At 39.2% G+C, this 22,217-nt stretch overlaps 1 protein-coding gene across 28 annotated transcripts in view; it reads left to right on the forward strand.

Moving 5' to 3' along the window:
* camk2g2 (calcium/calmodulin-dependent protein kinase (CaM kinase) II gamma 2) overlaps positions 1–22,217 on the forward strand; it is a 62,273-nt gene that overhangs the window by 37,076 nt on the left and 2,980 nt on the right. Inside the window, exons 7-22 of one of the 28 annotated variants that reach the window (XM_047812391.1) lie at positions 860–962; positions 1,837–1,920; positions 2,017–2,111; positions 2,780–2,902; positions 5,516–5,599; positions 5,686–5,728; positions 6,014–6,076; positions 8,925–8,965; positions 10,028–10,060; positions 12,871–12,948; positions 14,492–14,536; positions 15,133–15,187; positions 18,739–18,798; positions 21,169–21,244; positions 21,411–21,505; positions 21,618–21,866. In XM_047812391.1, coding sequence (XP_047668347.1) covers positions 860–962; positions 1,837–1,920; positions 2,017–2,111; positions 2,780–2,902; positions 5,516–5,599; positions 5,686–5,728; positions 6,014–6,076; positions 8,925–8,965; positions 10,028–10,060; positions 12,871–12,948; positions 14,492–14,536; positions 15,133–15,187; positions 18,739–18,798; positions 21,169–21,244; positions 21,411–21,505; positions 21,618–21,850 — 1,311 coding nt within the window. In that variant the 3' untranslated portion in view covers positions 21,851–21,866. Of the gene's footprint in view, positions 1–859; positions 963–1,836; positions 1,921–2,016; positions 2,112–2,779; positions 2,903–5,515; positions 5,600–5,685; positions 5,729–6,013; positions 6,077–8,924; positions 8,966–10,027; positions 10,061–12,870; positions 12,949–14,491; positions 14,537–15,132; positions 15,188–18,738; positions 18,799–21,168; positions 21,245–21,410; positions 21,514–21,617; positions 21,867–22,217 lie in introns of those variants that run through there. The other 27 variants (XM_047812382.1, XM_047812383.1, XM_027175074.2 and 24 more) reach the window with 27 other exon arrangements.

Consider the following 22,217-nt stretch of genomic DNA (forward strand, 5'->3'; position numbering starts at 1 on the left):
CTGAACCTCTGCAGTGGCAACGTGATCGTCAGTGCTTACCTCTGCCCTGTCACATGAACTAACACACCCTTCTCACTGCTGCTTTGTGAATTAAACAGCTCAAAGACTTTATCACATCCACCTTCTCGCGCTCACTACTCACTACACCCGAATGAAAGTCTGCTTAACATTCCAAGTGAGCAATGATGAAAGTCCCCTAATGGGATGTGCTGTGTACGCTGATGTCTTCTAATGCTTATCACAGTTGTTAAAGCCCTCTCTCTGAACGCTCAGTATAACCTTCACCATAATTGGCTTTAGGATGATGAGCAGGCTGAAGTGCCAGCAGTCGCAGTTCAATAAAAAGTTCTTCTAATGAAGGCCACACCGCATTATAACAGAGGAGAAAATGTCAGATTCTTCACTTTTGACCCGATTGTTTGACTCTGTGTTTTTTTTTGAGGGGGAAAAATAGGTGGAGAGATTACTTTAAAAACAAAAGAGCTCTGTTAGTAACCTTTCCACAACAAGAACTTTTTGGGGGAACTTTGGGGATTCTTTTTCTGTATTTCCAACAGACAGAACCTAAACTTTCTGCTAGAAACAATTGAATAATGCTGATTGGTCAAACTCAAGTTTACAGAATGTAATTGAAACACATGCTCTACTGACATGCTTTAGTAATAGACTATGTAACTATGCGACACGATGTAAAACCCCACAATGTTTACTGTATTGTAACAGAACACACTGCTGTTATTTTCCATTGTGGCAGAAACACAAATTAGGAAGACTAGTTCTAAAATAATCTCAGAACTTTGTAGTTCTTCTATTTTTGAGCCTCTGGAAAAACGACGGACTCTCTCTTTCTGTGTCATAGCCGGAGAACTTGCTGTTGGCCAGTAAGATGAAGGGTGCAGCAGTAAAGCTGGCTGACTTTGGCCTGGCCATTGAGGTGCAGGGAGACCAGCAAGCCTGGTTTGGTAAGAATTTTCCATCATTCTCTACATCTGCTTTAGCACAGTTTCTTTTAACTAGATTTGAGATATTCTTATTCCTTGCAAAGTCAATTTAGTCACACTTCATACAACAACTTTTTGTTTTATGCAAAATATAGTGAAGGAAAATTAGTCTTATTTGAATTGAAATTATACAAGCTGCTCCTTTCATTCATTATTCTTTCATTCCTTCCATTTCCAATCTTTAATCATACCCTTGTTTATTTTTACCTTCCGTGAGGCTGGAGAGGATCCAGTGCTGCTGTTAAGTAGGGCTTTAGGAGGATGTTGACTGGGGATGACCTGTGCTAATGTGTAGCGCGTACATTGACCTCTGAAAGTACCGTGCAGGTCATTAATACGACGAGCTTGCTCGTTTAGCTTAGCCAAATTTAACTGTGTATTTACAAAATATGCTTTTGGATTTCTAAGAAAGGAATAAGCATCGACAATCAACAAACTCCCATCTTAGCTTGAAGTGCTTAACAATGTGAGTATAACTCGAAACCCAATCAAAAGGAACTTCAGAGTTTGTTTGTCATTGTTTTTCATCACCAGCGTGTCGAGTGAGGGACGAAATATCGTTTCTCTAAGACATGGTGCAACGTTTCACATGAAACAGCAATAGACTAGTGCAAACAACTAGACAATGGACCATACACAACACTCTACAATAGAGTAGCTTAAAGAAATAAATAGGCATTAAGTAAACAAAATAGAAATTGAACAGGCGGTTGAATAGGATTCAGCATCAGTTTGATGAAATAAAAAAAGAAAAAATCTTAGTGTAGGAAAATATTACAGCAATGTCTTTTCACTGTCATTTAAGTTTCTATGGATTGCTGTTTTCTCTGCGCAGGTTTTGCTGGTACTCCTGGCTATCTCTCACCCGAGGTTCTGAGGAAGGACCCGTATGGCAAGCCTGTGGACATCTGGGCGTGCGGTATGTCTTCTCTGTTGCAAGAGCTTTTTTTTTTGTTTGTCTGACCTTCTTTAAGGCTTCGTTCTGCTGGCATTAACACAGTGTGTTTGCGTGTAGGTGTGATCCTGTACATCTTGCTGGTGGGCTATCCACCGTTCTGGGATGAGGACCAACACAAACTCTACCAGCAGATCAAGGCAGGAGCTTATGACGTGAGTAAGCCGATCTGCAGTAATGCTATTCTCCTGTCTCTACCCGTTATAATATGGAATTTAATGTATATTTTCTTTAGCAGTTTTTCACTGATTACTTTTATTTCTTTAAGAGATATCATTTCAGATGAATTCATGCCAGATAAAAATATTTGTTGCATTGTTGCTTTGCTGCATTTAGACTAGTTGAATTGGCCAGCAGTCTAATCAGTCAGATCTGTGACATGCAGAACGTCACACCCACGGCCAGCCGTATCGACCAAGAACAAACAGCCCAGACTTTATTCCCCTATCAATTCTGAATTGGCTGAGATGTAGCATTCAGTCACTTTCTAATCAATCACAGTTTGTCCACCCTCGTCCATCAATCCTAAATAACGGGAATTCAGCTTTTAACTTCATAGCGATTTGATTTCTGATACTTGATTATAAAAATGTTTTAAACGATAATGTAATAAACATAGACCATTCAGTATAATCAGTATATTTTGTAACTAGAGATGACCACTGAGTTTTTGGGGGGTTTTTGTTTGTTTTGGTCCTTACTATTATCATTGCAGTTCTCTTATTAAAGCATGTTCACAGTCTGTTTGTGACTTAAATTTTACTCAAAGCATATTATGCTTATTATCTAATTGTATTTTTTTTTTCATGTCTTTTTCTCTTAGTTTCCCTCTCCCGAGTGGGACACAGTTACTCCAGAAGCCAAAAACCTCATCAACCAGATGCTGACCATAAACCCAGCTAAGAGGATAACTGCTGACCAGGCCCTCAAGCACCCATGGGTCTGCGTAAGTGTCTGAACTCTCAATTTGAGAGACGTTATAAAGGATGGATATGGCTTCTTCCTTACCAAAAGATTTCCAGATCTTGTTTTACTTTTAAATTAGTGATATTTAATTTAAGCACATCACTTTGTACGCCATCTGCCAGCACATGAAATCATAATACCCAGTAGCAGGGACGAGCAAATCGTCAATTTATTTACTCGCCCACCTGCCAAGTGAGAGCTCCAGTGTGCTGCCCAGTTTCATACTTTGTTTTCCCAGAAACCTGATTAATCTAATTAACTACGGTAGCATAATGTAATAATGCTGAGCTAGTTAGCCAGTTCATTTGCAATAAACAAATGACCAAATGATTTCTCAGGTGACAACGATTTGTCATATTCGTTATAACAGAAATAATAGAAGCATGTTAAGATGTAGTAGATTTTTTCGTCAACAAAAATTCAGGAAGTCTTTAGCCAGCATTTCAGCTCTATGATGTGTTTTTCTCTTACTGTCACATGAAAGATATTATTTTAGCCTGAAAAATGTTTGGGTTTCTCTTCTGTATTCATTTTTACAAGCTGCATGTTTAAAAGTCAATGAACTGCCTACTATCTCAAGAAGAGGAAGTTTGACCGACTTGACAGATGAGCAACCACAGACCACTTACTCAGCATTGTGTTTCACACCAGAACTCTCAAATAATTTCAACCGTAAGATTCTGTGGCTGGTCTTTTCAACTCCAGTCACTGTATGTTGCTTTAAAAAGCTCATTGTATCACTGTTTAGAAGTTTGTTTTGCTTGAAGCAAGCACATGGAAGTGCATAGAGCCAGTCATATAGCATTTTAAAGGATGTCTCCAGAAAAGTCCACAAAAGATATCAGGTCTTCTGTAATCTCATGGGTGGAGCGTCTGACTGCTGGATTGAATAAAGTGCTGAGACGGCTCCGAAATAGGAAGCGCTGTTTCAGCTGTAGTTTGTATTAACACAGAGAAGAGAGAGTTCTGGCAGAAATAAACTCTACCTAGTCAGCAAGCTAGTCATCTGCTCCCATCCACCATGAATTCCACAGGATTTGATGCTGCGCACTGAGAAGTGTAATTATTGGCTCTTCTGTTCAGTCGAGGTGTTGGAGAAACATTCCTGCTGTGTCTAAAATTGCACCCTCACTCATTATATACTTTTTATAGGGCACTGTAGAGGGGGCAGCCGTGAAGGTGACAACAAACTGAATTCAGACACACTTATTAGTCAGCGCACCAGAAACACGTCTTCATCACTATAATCAATTCAAACAAGTCCTATATAGAAGTGTTTGTAATACTAAACGCTTAGAAGTAAATTTCTATCTTTGTTCCTAAAATAACTCTTTACGCATTGAGAAAAATGAGCGTGCATCGGTTGTACACTAGATGTACGGTGCAGTACTAATACGGAGTGTTAATGTAGTGCACTATACAGAGAATAGGATTTAGCCGCTAAGAATTCTGTAATAAAGTGAATCACTGGATGATGAATAGGGAATGAGTTCAGTTCAGACACAACACTCCTTTCACTAGAGTGCAGGACTAACTTCGTTCGTTTTGCTCATTGAGGCCGAGTCTGTTCACTGCTGTCTTTTTGATGGTGTATTCCTTTGGTTCTGAGAACTGCCGTAAAGCTAAACACATCCGTCTTAGATACTTAGAAGTGATGGAGAAGTTGTTCTCATATCACCACTAAAGCCTTCTTTCAGTGGTTTTACATTATGTACACATATACACTTTTCTCATTTTGTTCCCTTTTTTATATATATATATATATATATATATATATATATATATATATATATATATATATATATATATATATATATATATATATATATATAATTTCTGAGCCTCAGAACCTCTGTTGTTGGCTTAGAGGTTTGCATTAACCTCATTCTTTTACTGCCAGTTGCTTTGGTTTAAAGTTTAAAATCTTTAAGCCGTTTAATTGTGGCATGGTGCAGTTAACACGCTCCGACCTCTGCACTTGTGAAAGCTAAGTGAGAAGTGTGAAAAGCTTCTGATAGCTGCAACACAGTAAGCAGTATCCCAGAAGTGACAAACTGACAAATGAGGTGTCTCCGCTTTATGCTTTAATGCTATCTTTACAGTTTTAACTATCAGTAGCTTCTCCATACTGCTTCCTGTAACTTCTTTAATTCTACCCCCCTGCAGCAGACGAGTTCTGTTACTTTTCTTATTATATACAGTCTGATGATTTATTTGCTCATATAGTATTAAACGAATCTTTGTTTTAAACCGTAGACCTCCGTCTGAGCTTTCTGTACTCCAGGTTAACTCAGTCCATGATCATAGTCAGTGCCTCAACAGAACATGACTGCAGAAGAATACTGAAAGTCTCAAAAGACCGGCATGATTATATCTTGGCACGGTTCAGTTGTTAATATCTTGTGCTCTGTTGCATATGTGGCATGTTGGAACAGTCCGCTTGATTGACTGGGATATTGTCTGGGCTGAATTTCATGATCTCTATCTTTTTTTTCTCTCTCATTAAATCCGACCAAGGGAGCCGATTGCGATATACTGTATGATGTGATTCCCTTCTTCCTCCTAAATCCTCTGACTTCTCTTTCCCATGCAGCAACGCTCCACTGTGGCTTCCATGATGCATCGCCAAGAGACTGTTGAGTGTCTGCGCAAATTCAATGCCAGGAGAAAACTGAAGGTGCGTCGCTCACAATATCGATGCGATGTTTCTACTCTGTTTGACTTTATTCTATAAACAAATTGAATTTTGTCTTATTTCTTCAGGGGGCCATTCTGACTACCATGCTTGTGTCTAGAAACTTCTCTGGTGAGTTTTTTGTAGACTTAAGAGTGCTGAATTTGCCAAACTACCAGTGTTTGTCAGCACACATTTCTTAGAACAATAGAGCTTTATTTTCAGGATTTTTTTATTTTTAAATCTTGTGTCTTGGCTCTGTATTTCTTTACTCCATCTGACTGACTATAGAAATGTATTAACTGCCATGAGATTTGCTTGATGTGTGATACTTGAGGGCATGGGTTGAGTTGTCATTAGTAAAGGGCCAAAGCCTCACGTTAGTTCTTCCCAACGGAATGCTTCTTTGTCCAATAGTGGGCCGGCAGCACACGAGCCCCGCCGCCCCCACCACCAGCACGGCTGCGCTGGCACAGGAAGGTATGTGTGGAGAGGGTCATTGTCTGCCTCTCAGTCTTCACTCTGCCCGCATGTTTGGCACGCGGGAGAATGGTCTGCCCTGAACGCACCGACTCTCACTGCACACACTCTGATCGACACACAGATGGGCAAACATGCTAGTGCTGGGCACAGTTGTGTAGGCAAGTTCAGCAGATGGTTCAGTGTAAAATGTCTAATATTAGGACCATATTTTGGACAATAAGATGCTCCTGAGTATAAGCTGGAGTCATTCAATTCCTTTCTCTAAAGCCTTTCACCATCCTGATCATCCCAATGCAATCATAACTATCATAAAAGAAAAGGTTACACAACATCAGTGGAAATCTTGAATTGTAATGTGCAGGACAGACTACCTGAGGTTCAAATCCAAGTGTAACTATTGATTTGTTATATAGAAGCTGCTTTTTAAAACAGTTATGACGCTCATAACATATGCAGATATCGTGGCTAGTCAGCAGCAGACAAAACTGGCTACACTTTTGTGTTTCTGAAAAAAAATTGTGCTTAAAAGCATTTCTTATTAGAAAAATTTGAGACAGTGATGATGTACAATAAGTAACATTTCAGTATATGCCCCAGAAGCTGGAGAGCAGAAATCCAGGGAGCTTATAGTCTGGGACGTAAGATAAATGACGTATGATAAATGATGTATGATAAATCGTATGATACGTAAATGACGTATGATAAATGACGTGTGATAAATCATATGATAGTAAATGACGTGTGATAAATCATATGATACGTAAATGACGTATGATAAATCGTATGATACATAAATGACGTATGAAAAATGACTTATGATAAATCATCACTTGAAGACATTTTTCCGTTCACCCGAGGGGGAAAAGTCTGAAATCAAGTTAGCACTTAAACATTAGCACTTTCATTTCATTTTCTATGACGTGTAGGGGACTGTTTTTAATCCCATCTGCCCCCAAAGGAATTCCACAAACAGGGATTTTTTTTTTTTTTAATTTAAAACAAAAAAAAATTCATGTAGAGTTTGCCGCAAAAACTACACTACAGGTTAAAGGATGAATTACTGCAAACAGGTTGTTGCAAGAAGAGACGTCCTTTGAATGCATTATCTATTCATTGTTAGCTTGTTGGCTCTTTAAAGGAATCGTCATGCATTCTGCTGCGTGAGCTTGAAGCACATGATAGATATTCATGTGCAGATTGCCAGGTGATACCTAACCCCTTTATCCTGGGGCTTTGTACACAGCAGACTGTTGTGAAGTTTAGTAAATGTCAAGTTCATGATTGTACGACGCTACAGTAATTATTTAGCTCTGTGTCTTCCAAATTGGAACTCGCTCTTGCAGTACACACTGTGAAACCGGGTTTGGATGCAGCCTTATAAGGCAGTGTTGCTTGTATTGAAAACACATGATGCTATATGTTGAAATAGTGTGTGTGTTTGTCTGTGCTCATGTGTCAGCATGCAATTTCATGTATGAAGTGTTGGACCACATACACTGACCAGAGAGGGGCAGTGGGTTCATGTTTAAGTTGAGCAGACGTATTGTGCTGTTCAGCATGTGTCTGGGAGAGTGTGTGTGTGTGTGTGAGCGCGTGTGGGTGTGTGTGCATGGTAAACAGGATGCATAATAGACTCTTTCCTGCATCAGTATCCAAAAGGCATGCCTGCTGGTCCATTGCCTTGAGGCTAAGGTCTGCTTGAGGGTGTGTTTGTATTGAACTGAATCCAGTGGTAGAGAATTCAGTGCAGTATTTTTATTTATTTAATTTATATATTTTTTTGTCTGTATTCTCTTTCGGCCACCATAAGGGGTGCAGAACTGAATATGGAAGTTATTGCTCTATTTTGCCCCTAGGGGAATAACAGAGACTAGCTCTTGTATCACAATTCATCTAATTAAAAAAAAAAATTCGTTATAATAATAATTTTATTTATTTATTTTTGTTCGTTTAAAACCTTGCCAAACTAGAAATGCACCATATCTTTCACACCCCTGGGATACAGAGCTATTTGGAAATAACTTTAAATGTCCTTCCTAACTTCAAGTAATATTTTGAATCTTTTTATTTGGCCTTAACCCTAAAATCTTCGCCCGGTTTTCCTTTAGCATTAACGTTTAGTAAGCCTTCTGCCTGATTATTGCATGTTAAACAAGGGCCTTGTGTTGGTCTTCCTGTCAGCCCACTGGAGGCAGTGAAGGTATCTGCTTGTTATCCAAATCTGCATGTCGAGGCAGTAGCTTTCTCGCTGCATGGACCAAGCATGAAAAAAAGAATATTTCTACTAGCATTCCCCAAAACAAATCACTGATTGCTTCTAATCTGAACCTTTTTTCTTGCCTCTCTTCCTATCTTTTGCCTATCGGAAGGTAAGAGAATTTTAGGATTCACAAAAAATCTGGAGGACAAGTGACTGTTTTGTAATATGTTTGTAAGGAGACACTATTCATTTCTGTCTTTTGTGTCAACAACATTCACTGTTGCCTTCATGTTTGTATCCATCTGTCTGTGAAAACATTCTGTATATTTGTGTGTGTGTGTGTGTGTGTGTCTCTCAAGGAGAATACTGCAATATATGCATGCATATATATTAAATAAAGTGTGTTATATTGGATGGTATTGAGGATGCCACATGATGAGCAGCTTCTTGGTTTCCCAGTGCTTGGGGATATAACAGCTGTAATGATAACTACCAACCTGAAGGACACACAGCACTGCGGACTCCAGTCTCCTCTGGCAGTTTGTTCATCAGGAGATACTTACAATGCAGTGCTTATTCTGCCCAGCAGGTTCTATTAGCATTAAAAGATGTGTCCTAAACTGTGTTTTGTCTTTTGTTTTTCAGCATGCAAAAGTTTACTGAACAAAAAGTCTGATGGAGTGAAGGTAAGCTATACCTCACCCCTCTTTCACACACACTCAGTCATTTTTTATTCTGTGTCTCACACACACACACACACACACACACACAAAATCTCTCTCACTCACTTACTCACTCACTCACTCACACAAGCTTATATGATCTATAAATTAAATTTTTACAGCACTGCCAGTGTTCTCTCTGTCCTTTCTCTCCCTCTGTCTCTCTCGGTTTCCTGACTACTCACTCACACACCTCCTTCTTCTCAATCCTTACTTCCTTCTTTCTGTTTAACATCCTTCCTTTTTTCTTTCTGTTTAACGTCCTTCCCTCCTTCCTTCCCTCCCTCCCCTCCTTCCTTCCTTCCCTCTCTCCCCTCCTTTCTTCCTTCCTTCCCTCACTCCCTTCCCTCCCCTTCTTCCTTCCTTTTTTCCTCCCCCTTCCCTTTCTCCCCTCCTTCTTTCCTTACTTACTTCCTTCCCTCCCTCCCCTTCCTTCCCTCCTCTCCACTCATTCCTTCCCTTCCCTCCCTGTCTCTCTTCCCTTTCTTCCCTGTCTCCGTTCCTCTCTTCCCTTCCTTCCCTGTCTCCCTTCCTTTCTTCCCTTCCCTCCCCCTCCTCTCCGTTCCCTTTCCTCTTCTGTCTGAATGTTTTAGAATGGGATCAGGTGTAAGTGTGTTGATGTAAGTTAGGTCTACTCTTCCCTGTACTAGTCTCAGTGCATGCAGTGAACAGTTGGTATTCTATCCACAGTATAAAACAATACCTTCCTTTCAAAATGAGCTCTTTGGCTCTATTCACTTAAGTAAGCCAACTTATAGAGAGTTTTATCTTATTTATAACGTTACATATATTGTGTATATACACATTCCTTTAAATTAGTTTTCTTGAGATTATCCGTCATTCATCTCTCTGAAGGTTTTTGTGGTTATTCCTCCTCCTCTTGTTTTTTTTTTTTTTTAAAAAGATCCCCTAATGCACAGCTATATTTTTCTATTCCTATTTTCATTGGCCTTCGTTTTTTCCCCCTCTCTGCTCCTATGCTATCTTGTTTTTGTTTTTTTACCTTCTATGTTTCACACTGTTCAGAAAAGGAAGTCAAGCTCCAGTGTTTGTTTGATGGTGAGATCTGTTCTATGTCTCCCCTCACTTTTCCATGTTCCTCTTTTTTTATTAGTTGAGATGCTGTTAATTTTTTTTTACTCCTCATTGGACTTTTTTTCTGTTTGATCAGACATCGCAGCCATTCCCTTTGGTTTTATACATATACACACACACACACACACACACACGTGCATGTATCTGTGCATATCACACCATATAATCCTTTAAGGTCCACTAAGATGAATGTTGCTGTTGCTTCCTATTCACTTGCCATAACAGAGCAGAGTTGTGTAATGGTTAGAGCGGGCCAAGAAAAGGCTGAGGCAGACAAAACCTGTCAGTGTGCCCAGGTGATGCAGCAAGGCACATGGTATTATTTATTATGCTAGAGTGCTATTATTTAGTTTATAACTTAGTGGACCTTTTAATATTTCATGCTGTAACTAGCACATCTTCAAGCCTTCTGTGGCAGAAGAGTTCTCAGAAGTGCACAAATCATCATTTTTATCGCTCTTACATTTAATGTCACCTGGTCCTTAGATAGACTACACCTTGCTGATCTTCACTAGCAAAGTAAATCCTACTCCCAACAGTATCCCATCACACGAACACCCTGCATCCGCACAACAGCATCCCCACACGCAGCAGGCCACGTCTCTCACCATGCTCATTACTGACGTGCTGCGTCATTCTTAGCTTGCCAAAGTGAAGAAAGGCTTTTCATCCTTGTCACAGACTTGATTTCTAATGTTCCTCATTTACAATATAGCTTATACATACATGGATCATTTCTTATGCTTTGGTGTTCTGTCTTTGGTTATTTGCATTTAATAGACAGCAGCAGCATTCAGTAAATGCAGTAAAGTGTTTGTTTTGTTATTCTGGAGTTGATCTGATAGAGAGATTTTGGCAACGATAGAAGTGTATGTGGCACTGGGAGCTGTAGTAGTAAATCTTAAATATGTGAATGTGCACTTTTGACTAATCATGCAAAACAGCAAATATGTAGGAATGCTAATTAGATCATCACGTTGAGACAAAGTCGCCTTTCTCACTGCAACCGATTGTTCTAGGATTTCTGCCAGGCTCAAATGTTTACCTATGCATGTGCGATCATCTCACAATGCACACCACCCATTACCTCTGCTTCAATTGCACGAGATCAGGCACCCAACACACACACACGCGCGCACACACACACACACACACACACACACACACACTGTACTCTCTTTATTACTTTTAATGCTACTCTTCCCACCATCACACAAACTGAGTGTGGCTTAGTTAGGTTGCGGTATCATGCGTTAGAATGAATCGAATAGAGCGAATCGTTTTATCCCAGACTGCATCGCATACATTCATACAAACGAACAACACGGTAATAAACGTCTTTACATACAAGCATAAAATTGATGTTTTTATATATTTCAGATTTTTTTCTATAGTATTATAAAAAGGAAGCTGTGCATTTCTCTCTTTTTTGGAGCCACTTTTGTTCTTTTAGACCACCGTATTTATCATGTGACTACGTGATAAACGTGACAGGACAATGTATAAGGATTTCAAAAGTGCATAAATATTTGGAGTTCCCTCCGTGGTATTAGTAGTACACCAGCCCAGTTTCTTCCTATTTTTATTGAATCTTGATGTCAAGACTCAATATAAAAATCCTCTGAGCAAAGACTGTGGGCATCAGTTTCCAAATTCTGTGAAACCTCACACGCATGAGCTGTGTTGAGTCCTTCAGCAGCACACATAGTCATGTCCTGAAATACAGAAAATGTGTCTCTTTCCTGTTCAAGTGCTGAAAGGATCAAGATTATAATGAAACTAATTAAGTTCCATTCACAGTTTCCTGGAAAGAATGAAACAAATGAAAGGGAAAATTATTTATTTATTTATTTATTTATTTATTTATTTATTTATTTATTTATTTATTTATTTATTTATTTTGGGAACCATGAGAATTGTACTGTGTTACTGAATTTAAATACCTATAGCTACTTTACACAATGCTTTTTGTTCATTTGTAGTCATTACTTATACAAGTCAACAGTATAACTGAATATATAATGTGTGACACAAAAGATCGTGGTTTTATTTATTTATTTCATTTTATTTTATTTTTCGTTCTACTTTTTCACTGCATGCAGTGGGCTGTCAGGGACTTGTAGCATTCCTCCACAAGACTTGAACAATGTCTTCCATGATATCCGGTATAATGTTGTTAATTATACCCTTGTAAGTGTTTGGGTAGATGCAACTGATGTGAAGTTATTTTTGTCTCCGTAGGTACCAGTTTATCTCTCTGCAGGAGCATCATCCTTCTATTATTTAATGACATTTCCCCTTATGCTTTAGGATAACCTCTTTGAACGTCAAGCTGTTTTTTGAATGCCTAATGGCTCCTGCTAAGTAGCTGACGACATCCTAAGCACTAGAGCAGTGTTAACATTGTAGATCATACATGATACGAATCTAGTTATTCAGTAGCTTGTGAATGTTTAAGGAGCCCACGTAAAAATCTGTGCCTTTCACATATGCATTATTATTTCTTGACTTAGTGACAGTAGTGCAAATCCAGTGCACATTAAAGACCGCTTGTTTAATATCTGCAGTATCATGCAGATGCTTGTTTTATATATCTGATTGATTTTGCAGCATATAAGAGCAGAATATGTGACGTGCTGTGTAAGCTAAGCGTCTCCTCTGAAGACACTTGGCCTTCGTCCTCCTTGCAGTGTCATCGGCATTTGGACTAATTTCATTTGGAAATCAATTGATCAGAAATCATTTTTGCCCTGTGTTTTGTCTTTTTGCCCCAGCCACAGACAAACAACAATAAAAACAGTGTAGTAAGCAGCAGCACCAAAGACAGCAGCATATCATCCACAGCACCAATGGTACTTCATCTCTCTTTATTTCCTCATCGTTGCTTTACTCATGTTTGATTTAGCAGTCCACACATTTCGGTTCAGTGGTTGTTGTTTTTTCCCCCCCCATCAGCTTGTCCCATCTGTTTTGTTTTAAGTTGAATCAACTTTAATCATCCTTCCTTCCTGCCCTCGATTTAGAGATGTGTGATGTTGCTAATGTTTTTAATTCATTTAACTTAAAGCACTGAAGTGTATTGAATCTCATTGTTGAGCCCTGTTTTACCAACATGCTCCATCATTGAAATTCACAAATGTAGATTTAATGACTAACCTTTGCTAAGTCTTTACTATAAACGAGTGCCTGTGTCTCTTTCATTCAAACCTATAGCACAAAACAAAAGACATGTCCCATAAACTTGCTAGATGTGAGCTTGAGCTAATATCTAGTACCCTGACAGCATGTCAAGGTAAAACAGGACTCACTTGTATTAGAAAGTACAATAAAGTAATTAGTTAAGAAGATGCAGTTCCTTATTATTTCCCACATTCATTATAGTTCTTATAGCTCTCTAGCCTACACCAGCTATATTACACCAGGAACTTAGTTCTCATTTTAATAGACGTTTACATTTCATTTCTAAATGCCACCTTTGTCGTTTATTTTTTGGATCATCAATGCAACACAGAACTTTTTTATTTATTTATTTATTTATTTTTGATTGTTTACTTATTGGGTGACATAGTAGCTTAGTGGTTAGCATGTTTGCGTCGCACCACCTTTTTCCATTGATATAACTTTATATAACGTCTTGAAATAGGAAGAAACAGAACAGCAAGTTCCTCTTCATTCACAGTACTGTGCTATTAATGATATCAGCAGCATCGATATTCATGAGCATCAGCATCAGTGTTTTGTTGATGGCTGTCAATGATGTAAGTTTTTTATTGAGAAAATGTAAACACTAATAGATCAAAGTTATATCAAAGGGAAATAAAGACTGCAGCTATGAGCTACGAAACTTAGAGCTGCTCTCTAAGGTTGCTCTGTTCTCTCACAATTGGATCACAGCTCTCATTGAATTTTAAAGCTAATTGATAAAGGGGCTGAAATTCTGAAAGTATTTAGAGAAAGTGTCTTATGTTGGGACTGCATCTTCTGCTGTTTTGTGCTTGGTGTGTCTCTGTGTGTGTTTTGGGGGAGTGTGTTCAGTGTTTGTAAAACGGTCCAGTGCTTACAGAATGCTTTGTGTCAGTCTGTTGTGTGTGAGCCTAGTTAAAGGGTTTATGTGGATATATGTCCCTACTCTTTGCTCTTCTGTTCACTTCAGTACTTACTGAAATCTATCAGCACAAGGCGTAGCATCTGTCTGTCCAGATAGTTCTCACATAGGTGCTCTTAGCAGCTTTACAGTGTCTTTCATCTCCTGCTATGTGTGCTCTAGCCTCTGCACTTGGCATTAGTATTAGCAGTGGTCTAGTTTTTAAGCTGCTAATTTTGGAGTTTGGGGCTCTATCTAACCCCCCTACTGCCCCCTCCTCTGCATGGTAAACTGTCTCCTGCCTTTCTCAGGAACCACAGACCACTGTCGTGCACAACCCAGCCGACGGCGTCAAGGTAAGCGGCTTCAGCTGCCAGCTCTGCAGCGCTCTGCAGTTTTCATCACTAACACCACTAATACTGCACCATCACCGCTCTCAGAAATGAACCATCCAGAGCTCACTTTGAATTGCAAATCAGCCAATTCAGTGAATAAATAAATACATTAGAACGGATCTTTTTTTCATGCCTGTAAATTAGGTTTTGGTCCTGTTGGCTGAATTGGTATTCAAGGAATCCCCTCACCTACTGAGACCTCTGACGCTAACTAATAAACTCATGTAGACTTGGGATAAGAAAAAACCTCACGTTCCCTGACTTGTCTTAGGTCCTTTGTACTAACTGTGTCGTGGTGCTTTGCTTATCGAGCTCGCCTTCTCTCAGGACATGGCTGGTTTGTGCAGGGCTTGGTGTGTTCCACAGAGGAAGTGTGTTTGACCATGATTATATGGGAGTCTCTGTCTGGTGGTGTGTGTGTTTGTGTGTGCGTGTTTATCTGTTTGTGTATCTGCCAAACTTTAAACACTTAAGTCTTAAGTGACCTGTTTAACCTTCCTGTCTCTTTCTTTTCTTTTTTCTTTCTTCTTTCTTCTTTACCTCTTGTCTCATTCCAGGGGTCCATGGAGAGTTGTAACACTACAGAAGAGGAGGACATGAAAGGTAGGAAAGGTACACTATCAACCTTTCACGTAATCTGCATGTCTTTTCTCTTCTCTTTTAGCACAGATAGACAGCTGAACAGGTTAGCCCAAAGACGGTGTGATAGGATGCATGGATACTTCTTTTCTTTTTTGTTTTTTTTAATGGTATTGCCAGCTTTCTTTCTACTTTGTTAGGCACTGAGGAAAGAAAGGGACACTACGTGGTGTGTTCGGGAATATGTCTCAGTTCCGACGAGAGGCTGTGCAGCTGAAGAGCTGGCAGTTTTACAGGATGGTTATGGCTACAGTGCAGGATAAAGCAGGTTCAGACTGACTGATGATGAGCTTGAATCAGCACTGTGGTGTTGAAAGAGAGAGCAGTGCTTTAGAGGTGCAGGACCTGGGGTTTAGGGTGCACACTCTTTGATGTTCAAAAGGCACCAAGGTTCAGTTATCTGTATAATATTTTAGATGATGTTAAAAGTCTACTCAGCGCTCTGTATAAAGCCATAGATATAGGATATGTAAGACTGAGGACATGTATTCTTTAAGTTGAGCCTGCTATAAGCATTTCTGTCACAACCAATACGATGGCTTCTTGGATCTTTTTGTTTTTAGCATGTCTTTGGAACAACCTTTTTATATTCCAGCAGTGAGCTGTGATCTACCAGGGTTGACTAATAGATTTAATATCTAGCCCACCAGTTAAGTGAAACCTCTCGTTTACTGCCATGCACCAAACATTTTTGTTGTCAGGAAACTTAATTTAATAGACTAAAAATGTGATAGCTTTAACATAATGTAATAAAGTATGACCAGTTACAATACAGCCTAAGGGAAAAAGAGTATGAATTTCTATGTAGGTGGCAATTGTGTATCCTCTGATAGCACATTATATTTCACCACGTCATCACAAATACAACACAATATTCGAGTCTGTGTAGCTATGAGATCATCTGTAAAAGATTATCTGGAATCCAAGATAACCCAAGCTAATTATTACAGCAAGTACAAACTATTCAATCATCAGACAGATCGCTCATGGATGATTTGTGTAGTGTGACAAATGGTGGGACTCATGAGTAGAGTGTAGTGTGGTTACATTCATGCCAAAACATTGTTTATTTTGTGTATCTGCTTGTTGAACCTACTTGTCTTCCAGGCAAAATTTAACAAAAAATAAAGAGCCTGGACATAAAAATCTGCTAGCCCAAGTGTTTATAAACATTCGTAGAATTCAAGGCGCGTTTGTTTAGTGTAGTTCAAGGAAAAGATGTTGTATTTTTGATGCTGTATCGAAGCTGTATTCCTTCAGGCCTATTTGTTCTCATTGTGGTTTGAATAGCACTAATTGCTTTTATTGGTTTTCTTATTGGCTACATTACAATAGTAGAAATGGACACACTCCACAACGGTCATGTCACATCTGCTTGACCAAACAGGGGTAACGGGGGGGAAAGTGTTTTTCAACCAAAACAGCCCTACTGCTCATGTCACGACAGAGTAGCCCAAAGAGCCTACATTACATACTGGACTGAGACTATACAGACTTGGACAAAGCAGTCTTTCAGTTTGCATTACACACTCCCACAATCCCACACACTTACCCTTGCTCTCTGCTCCCACTTACTGAATCTCTCAGTGGGGTAATATACACTGTAAAGGCAAAATATTGCAGGAGCATCTTGTTCTACTTGATTGCGCACACACAAACACACACACACCAGGGATATATTACTAAATATGAATGTTAGTCAGAAATAAACAGATGATGTATTCTAAATGAATATAGATACAGTTGTATAGGAGATTTTCTATTTGATGGTTTGTTATAGAAAGTTTGATAGAAAGGTTTAAATGGCATTTGTTTGAGAGTAAAGGTATACATCAGAATAGTTATCTCATGGTACTTGATAAAAAAAAAAATTGTATTAACAGGAGAGCAGATGGATATAAAGCACGTAGGACAAAGAAGGACCGTGATATATATAGAGCATTAGTTAACTGTGTGATCAGGGTATGCGTGTGTTTGTATATTCCAGAATTCTGTTTTTTTTTGTTTTGTTTTTTGTTTTTTTTACTTTTCAGCCTGTCCTTTGTGGATTTACTGGTATGTTTTTGTCATGTTTCAATGTCCAGTTCCACTTCAGTTTTTTGACAGATGGTCTCACATGATCCTCAAGCACCTTCTGATACAATGTAGAATCCATAGTGGATTCTATGCTGATGAGCTGGCCAGTTCCTGCTGCAGCAAAGCATCCCCAAACTATAACACTTCCACCTCCATGTTTCACAGTTGGTATGAGGTTCTTTTGCTGAAAAGATTTATTTGGATTTGTTGTCCAAATAAATTCAGTTTTACACTCCTCTGACCAAAGCACATTGTTCCAGATTTTTATTTATTTTTTTTTTTGCCCTCATGTTTTTCGTAGACAGTATAATGTTTCTCTTCGCACACCTCCCATGATAATTACAATTGTTCAGTCTCTTCCTGATTGTAGATTCGTGCACTTTGAAATCAACTGTATCAGGTGTTGCTGTAGGTCCTGTGATGATATTTTAGGGTTTTTGGAGACTCCTTTAAGTGTCTTGCAGTCTGTTCTTGGGGTGAATTTGCTTGGATGACCTGACCTGTTGTTTTAAACCTTCTCCGCTTGTAAATAATTTGCCGGACAGTGGAATGGCTGCTTACAAATTCTTTTGAGATCTTTTTTTATATCCATTACGAGATTCATCTTCTTCCTGTAGGCCTCAGAGAGCACTTCGGATCTCACCATGGTGATACCTCTCACATCACTGATTAGGAGCAAACCAAACTAAATAGTAGTGCTAGATGTGAGCTTGAGCTAGCTAAAATAATGGTCCTTTTTTCAAAAAATAGAACCGACTATATAGTCAGAGCCAGTGTTCACACTCCTTGTTGATGTTTTAAAGCTCATTTATTATTTAAACACTAAACAGATACAGATGGTGGCTTTGTATTTATATTTCAAATGCACATTCATGCCATACCTAAGACTTGCACTCAGATCCTGGAAGAGTGTTTCTGAAGAAATTATATCCTTAAGTAGGTGTTTATTGGTCTGATTATTTCCTGTTTGAGTAGTCTCCACAGCATTCATCATCTGATGAACCATTTTGTAGGCTGGTGCATCATTGGGCTGTATCAGTTGAACCTTCAGTCCTCTGTGCAGTGTTCTGGGCATCATTCACATTCAAGTGATATTCAGTCTTGTATAAAGCCTAAATTTGTACATCTTTCTTAATCTGGTGTCATAAGCTAAATGGCGGCGTTCAGCTTTGAATAGGTTTTTGGTCATTACATGAACCGAGGAAGCTTGTAAGCTTCACATCTCTGTTTTTTTTTTTTGTTTGTTTGTTTGTTGTTGTTTTTTTTTGCTTTTAAAACTAAATACACATGAGAGTCTACATCTACACACAATCCATATACAAAACAATCAATTTGACTGCTGTTAAAAGCTTCACTTTTGTACCATGATCCCATAAAAGGAAATGGGGATATAAGTATATTGTATCTTTTTTTTTCCCTCTCTTTATTTGACTGGCTGTGATTATCAGTCGACGCGGTTAACAGTGCACTGCTCAGTGAGTCACTTCCTGCCCTGATCCCACCACCCAGTAAGTGTCCTTACATGACAAAGTGCTGACTCCTGATCTGGTCTCCATTTCTACTCCATGTAGCTCTTCCTGCTAACTGTGCGACATTCCTGTTTCTTCATGTCCATCATGAACTCAGACTTCCAACAGACATGTTTTTACATACATTTATAAGACATCCAAGCAAATAAATGACTTTTTCTATATTTATTGCTGATAAAATAGTTGCACTTTTCTCAGGTTTACAAAGTTCTAGTCTGGTTAGAAAGGGAGAAAGTCGAATTTATAGATTCTGAACATTTAAAGACATCAATCCCACTGTGGTGCTCGTGCATCGTGGACGTCGTGACAGCCGATATCTGATTACGGACTAATTGATTGGGCTGATGTCTGCTTCAATGTGGCATGTAGCTCAACAACTTAAAGCCTAACGTGCTTTTCTGCCCTTGTGTAAGAATCACACTTAGCCAGTGAAACTTTAGATATCATTGGGCAGACTAATTTTTTTTGTTGTTCAATTATTTATGGTCAAATTATAAATTAGATTTTGTTTATGATTATGGTGCTGAAAATATAAGCTAAAATGGGCTAAACTCCTATTTTTAAATAGGTATAAAGAAGTTTAGTTAAAAATAAGTAAATGCTTCAGTCTAGTTCAAAATAAATAAATAAAACCGTTTAGGAGCATTACCATTATCCTGCATGACGTACCTACAAACGATTATCTTAACTTTAGAGGATTTCCAAGGTCATGAATGTGCTCGTATCAAAGAAGCGCAATATTGCATGATATGATCACAGATGCACAGCCTTCCTCAGTGATATTTTTGACCTAAGCTTAACATTAAAGGTGTTAAAATTAAAGGGATATGGTTAGCAGTTAAGGCTTTGGACCACTGGTTAGAAGGTCATGAGTCGGAATCCCAGGTCCAGCAAGCGTCCACTCCCAAATGCTGTAAATGTAAATGTGTGTCGTAGGTGCTCTGTAAATACTGTTCCCCAAGCTGACAATAGTAATAAATAGCTTTGTGGAATATTGTGTCAGATACTGCACAATCATGGACCATTGCATTTTTGGGGGGGAAACATCAGTTTACAATGGGCTACGTTTTTGTGCTACTTTTCATTCCTCAGAAAGTGCATTGTTTCATACATTAACAGTCTGATGTTTTTCAAGCTGTCATTCTTCACCTCTTTCCTGCGCTCCCATCCATAACTGGTCTCTCTTGTTGCTGCAGTGTAGTTCAGTTAGTGTCTATCATTGCAGATTCTAGTCTAACCTGCTGTCACTGCCACTTCTGCAGAACCTGCTCCTGGTGCGCACACAGGTGACCGCTGCCACCTGCTGCCTGCTTAGTGTACTGTTCTGTATCTACTCTGAAATTTCATGCTTGTGTTTTCAGATTGTGATGAATACACTCCTTGCTGTCTACGCTGCTGTCTTTCAGGCTATGCTGTGTACACACACACTGGATTCTGTGTTTTTCTTCTATGTGTTGCCTTACTGACTGTCTGTAGATTGTGTGGCTTGACGGTTTCGGTTTGTTGTGGCTGAGCATGCGAGTGCGTGCGGTGTGGCGTAGTTTCCTCTTTGTGGATTCGTGTCAGCATAATGCAGAGCACACTGCGGGAAGCAGTAGAGGGCAGAGCTCGTGCACTGCTTTACCTGCCCTGACCCTCAGGGCAGCAGCGGGGGGGGCAGCTCACAGCAGTGTAAGTGCTAGCCTGCAGAGTGTAGAATTAGTGAGACACAAGTGGCTACAGAAAGGAGAAACACTGGCATGTGGAATGTCACGTAAATTGTCTCTATACATATTAGTTATACGCTCACTAAATTCTTAGTGCTATTTTTCAGTGTCTTCAGGCTCCACATTGTTTGCTTCAGTTTTCTCGTGGGTAGCATTAGTATGCAGCCAGGGCAAGAGGTGTCTTTCTGCTGCCAAGGACAATGTGATTTATACAGACTTGTGTATTGATGTACCATTGATCGTAACCTATTCACACATTCTTATCACAATAAAGCAGCTCATGGAAACTTGCTTATGGCCAAACATCACAGGGTTGCCTTCCAGCATTTTACATCAGAAAATAGATATGAATAAATTCAGATCTAATTATTTAGTGATTACAGAAACGTAAGATGGAGTTGAAATTCCTGTATCCAGTTCTGAAGGCCATCTTTTTAATTTTGTTTTTTAAGTCACATGTGTCTCAGATGCTTCTAGTAGTCGAGATTTGTGTAGTCAGGCATCAGGAATTATGCAGTCTAAAGACGGATTGGGGTGGAATCTGTTAGCATGCAGTTCATTTATGTTTTTAGATATAAAATGTCGGTATTGGGATATCTAATTATTCTTTTTTTTTTTTTATTCTTTTTTCTTTGGACATCAGCGCGCAAGCAGGAAATTATCAAAATTACTGAACAGCTGATTGAAGCCATCAACAATGGAGACTTTGAGGCCTATACGTAAGTTCACGCACTTGTTAACTGAATTTGATTGAACTAGTGGAACTTTTACTCCAGATATTAATGAGTGAAGGTTTTATGTTTTGTTCATGAAGTATTGTATTTTCTACCTGTAAATCTCTGTCTAAATATATTGTGAATATTTTTTTGGTATATTTTGTTTCAGGAGAATCTGTGACCCTGGTCTAACCTCCTTTGAGCCTGAAGCATTGGGCAACCTAGTGGAAGGCATGGACTTCCACAAGTTCTACTTTGAGAACCGTGAGTGACCACAGCTTCTGAATGGAGTTGTACACCATAGGCAGTTTGAACCTAGAGGAATGTATGTGACATAAGTTATAATCTCTCTCTCTCTCTCTCTCTCTCTCTGAAGTCTTGAGTAAGAATAGTAAGCCGGTGCACACCACCATCTTAAATCCTCACGTGCATCTGATCGGAGAGGATGCAGCCTGCATTGCTTACATCCGCTTGACTCAATATATTGATAGCCAGGGCCGCCCACGCAGCTGCCAGTCAGAGGAGACGCGTGTGTGGCACCGCCGTGATTCCAAGTGGCTCAATGTGCACTTCCACTGCTCGGGAGCACCTGCTGCCCCTTTACAATGAACTACACCAGGCACAGGTACAACGCTCACACACAGTCCATGTTATATCATATCACACCCAACAGAAAGTGAAAGCTTATGCCTGTTTTTTACCTGGGAGAAAGCCAGGCAATATGTAAATGAAATGAAAACCTTTCAACAAAACCAGAGATTTCTCCAAAAATATTAGCAACACTAGGTTCTATAGAAAGTCTAACTTTCAGGTCCAACATAGCTCAAATAACCATATTACCTGAATACCTGAACTGAGCACTTAATTAAGTAGAGAACTCTTCTAAAAGGTACACCGCAAAATCAGAATTTGCCTTATACAATGTTTCTTAGAAGAAGAAAGAAAAGAGTTGTTTTGTGTACAAATATGAACTAAG

Source organism: Tachysurus fulvidraco, chromosome 4 (assembly GCF_022655615.1).
Source record: "Tachysurus fulvidraco isolate hzauxx_2018 chromosome 4, HZAU_PFXX_2.0, whole genome shotgun sequence".
NCBI lineage: Eukaryota > Metazoa > Chordata > Actinopteri > Siluriformes > Bagridae > Tachysurus > Tachysurus fulvidraco.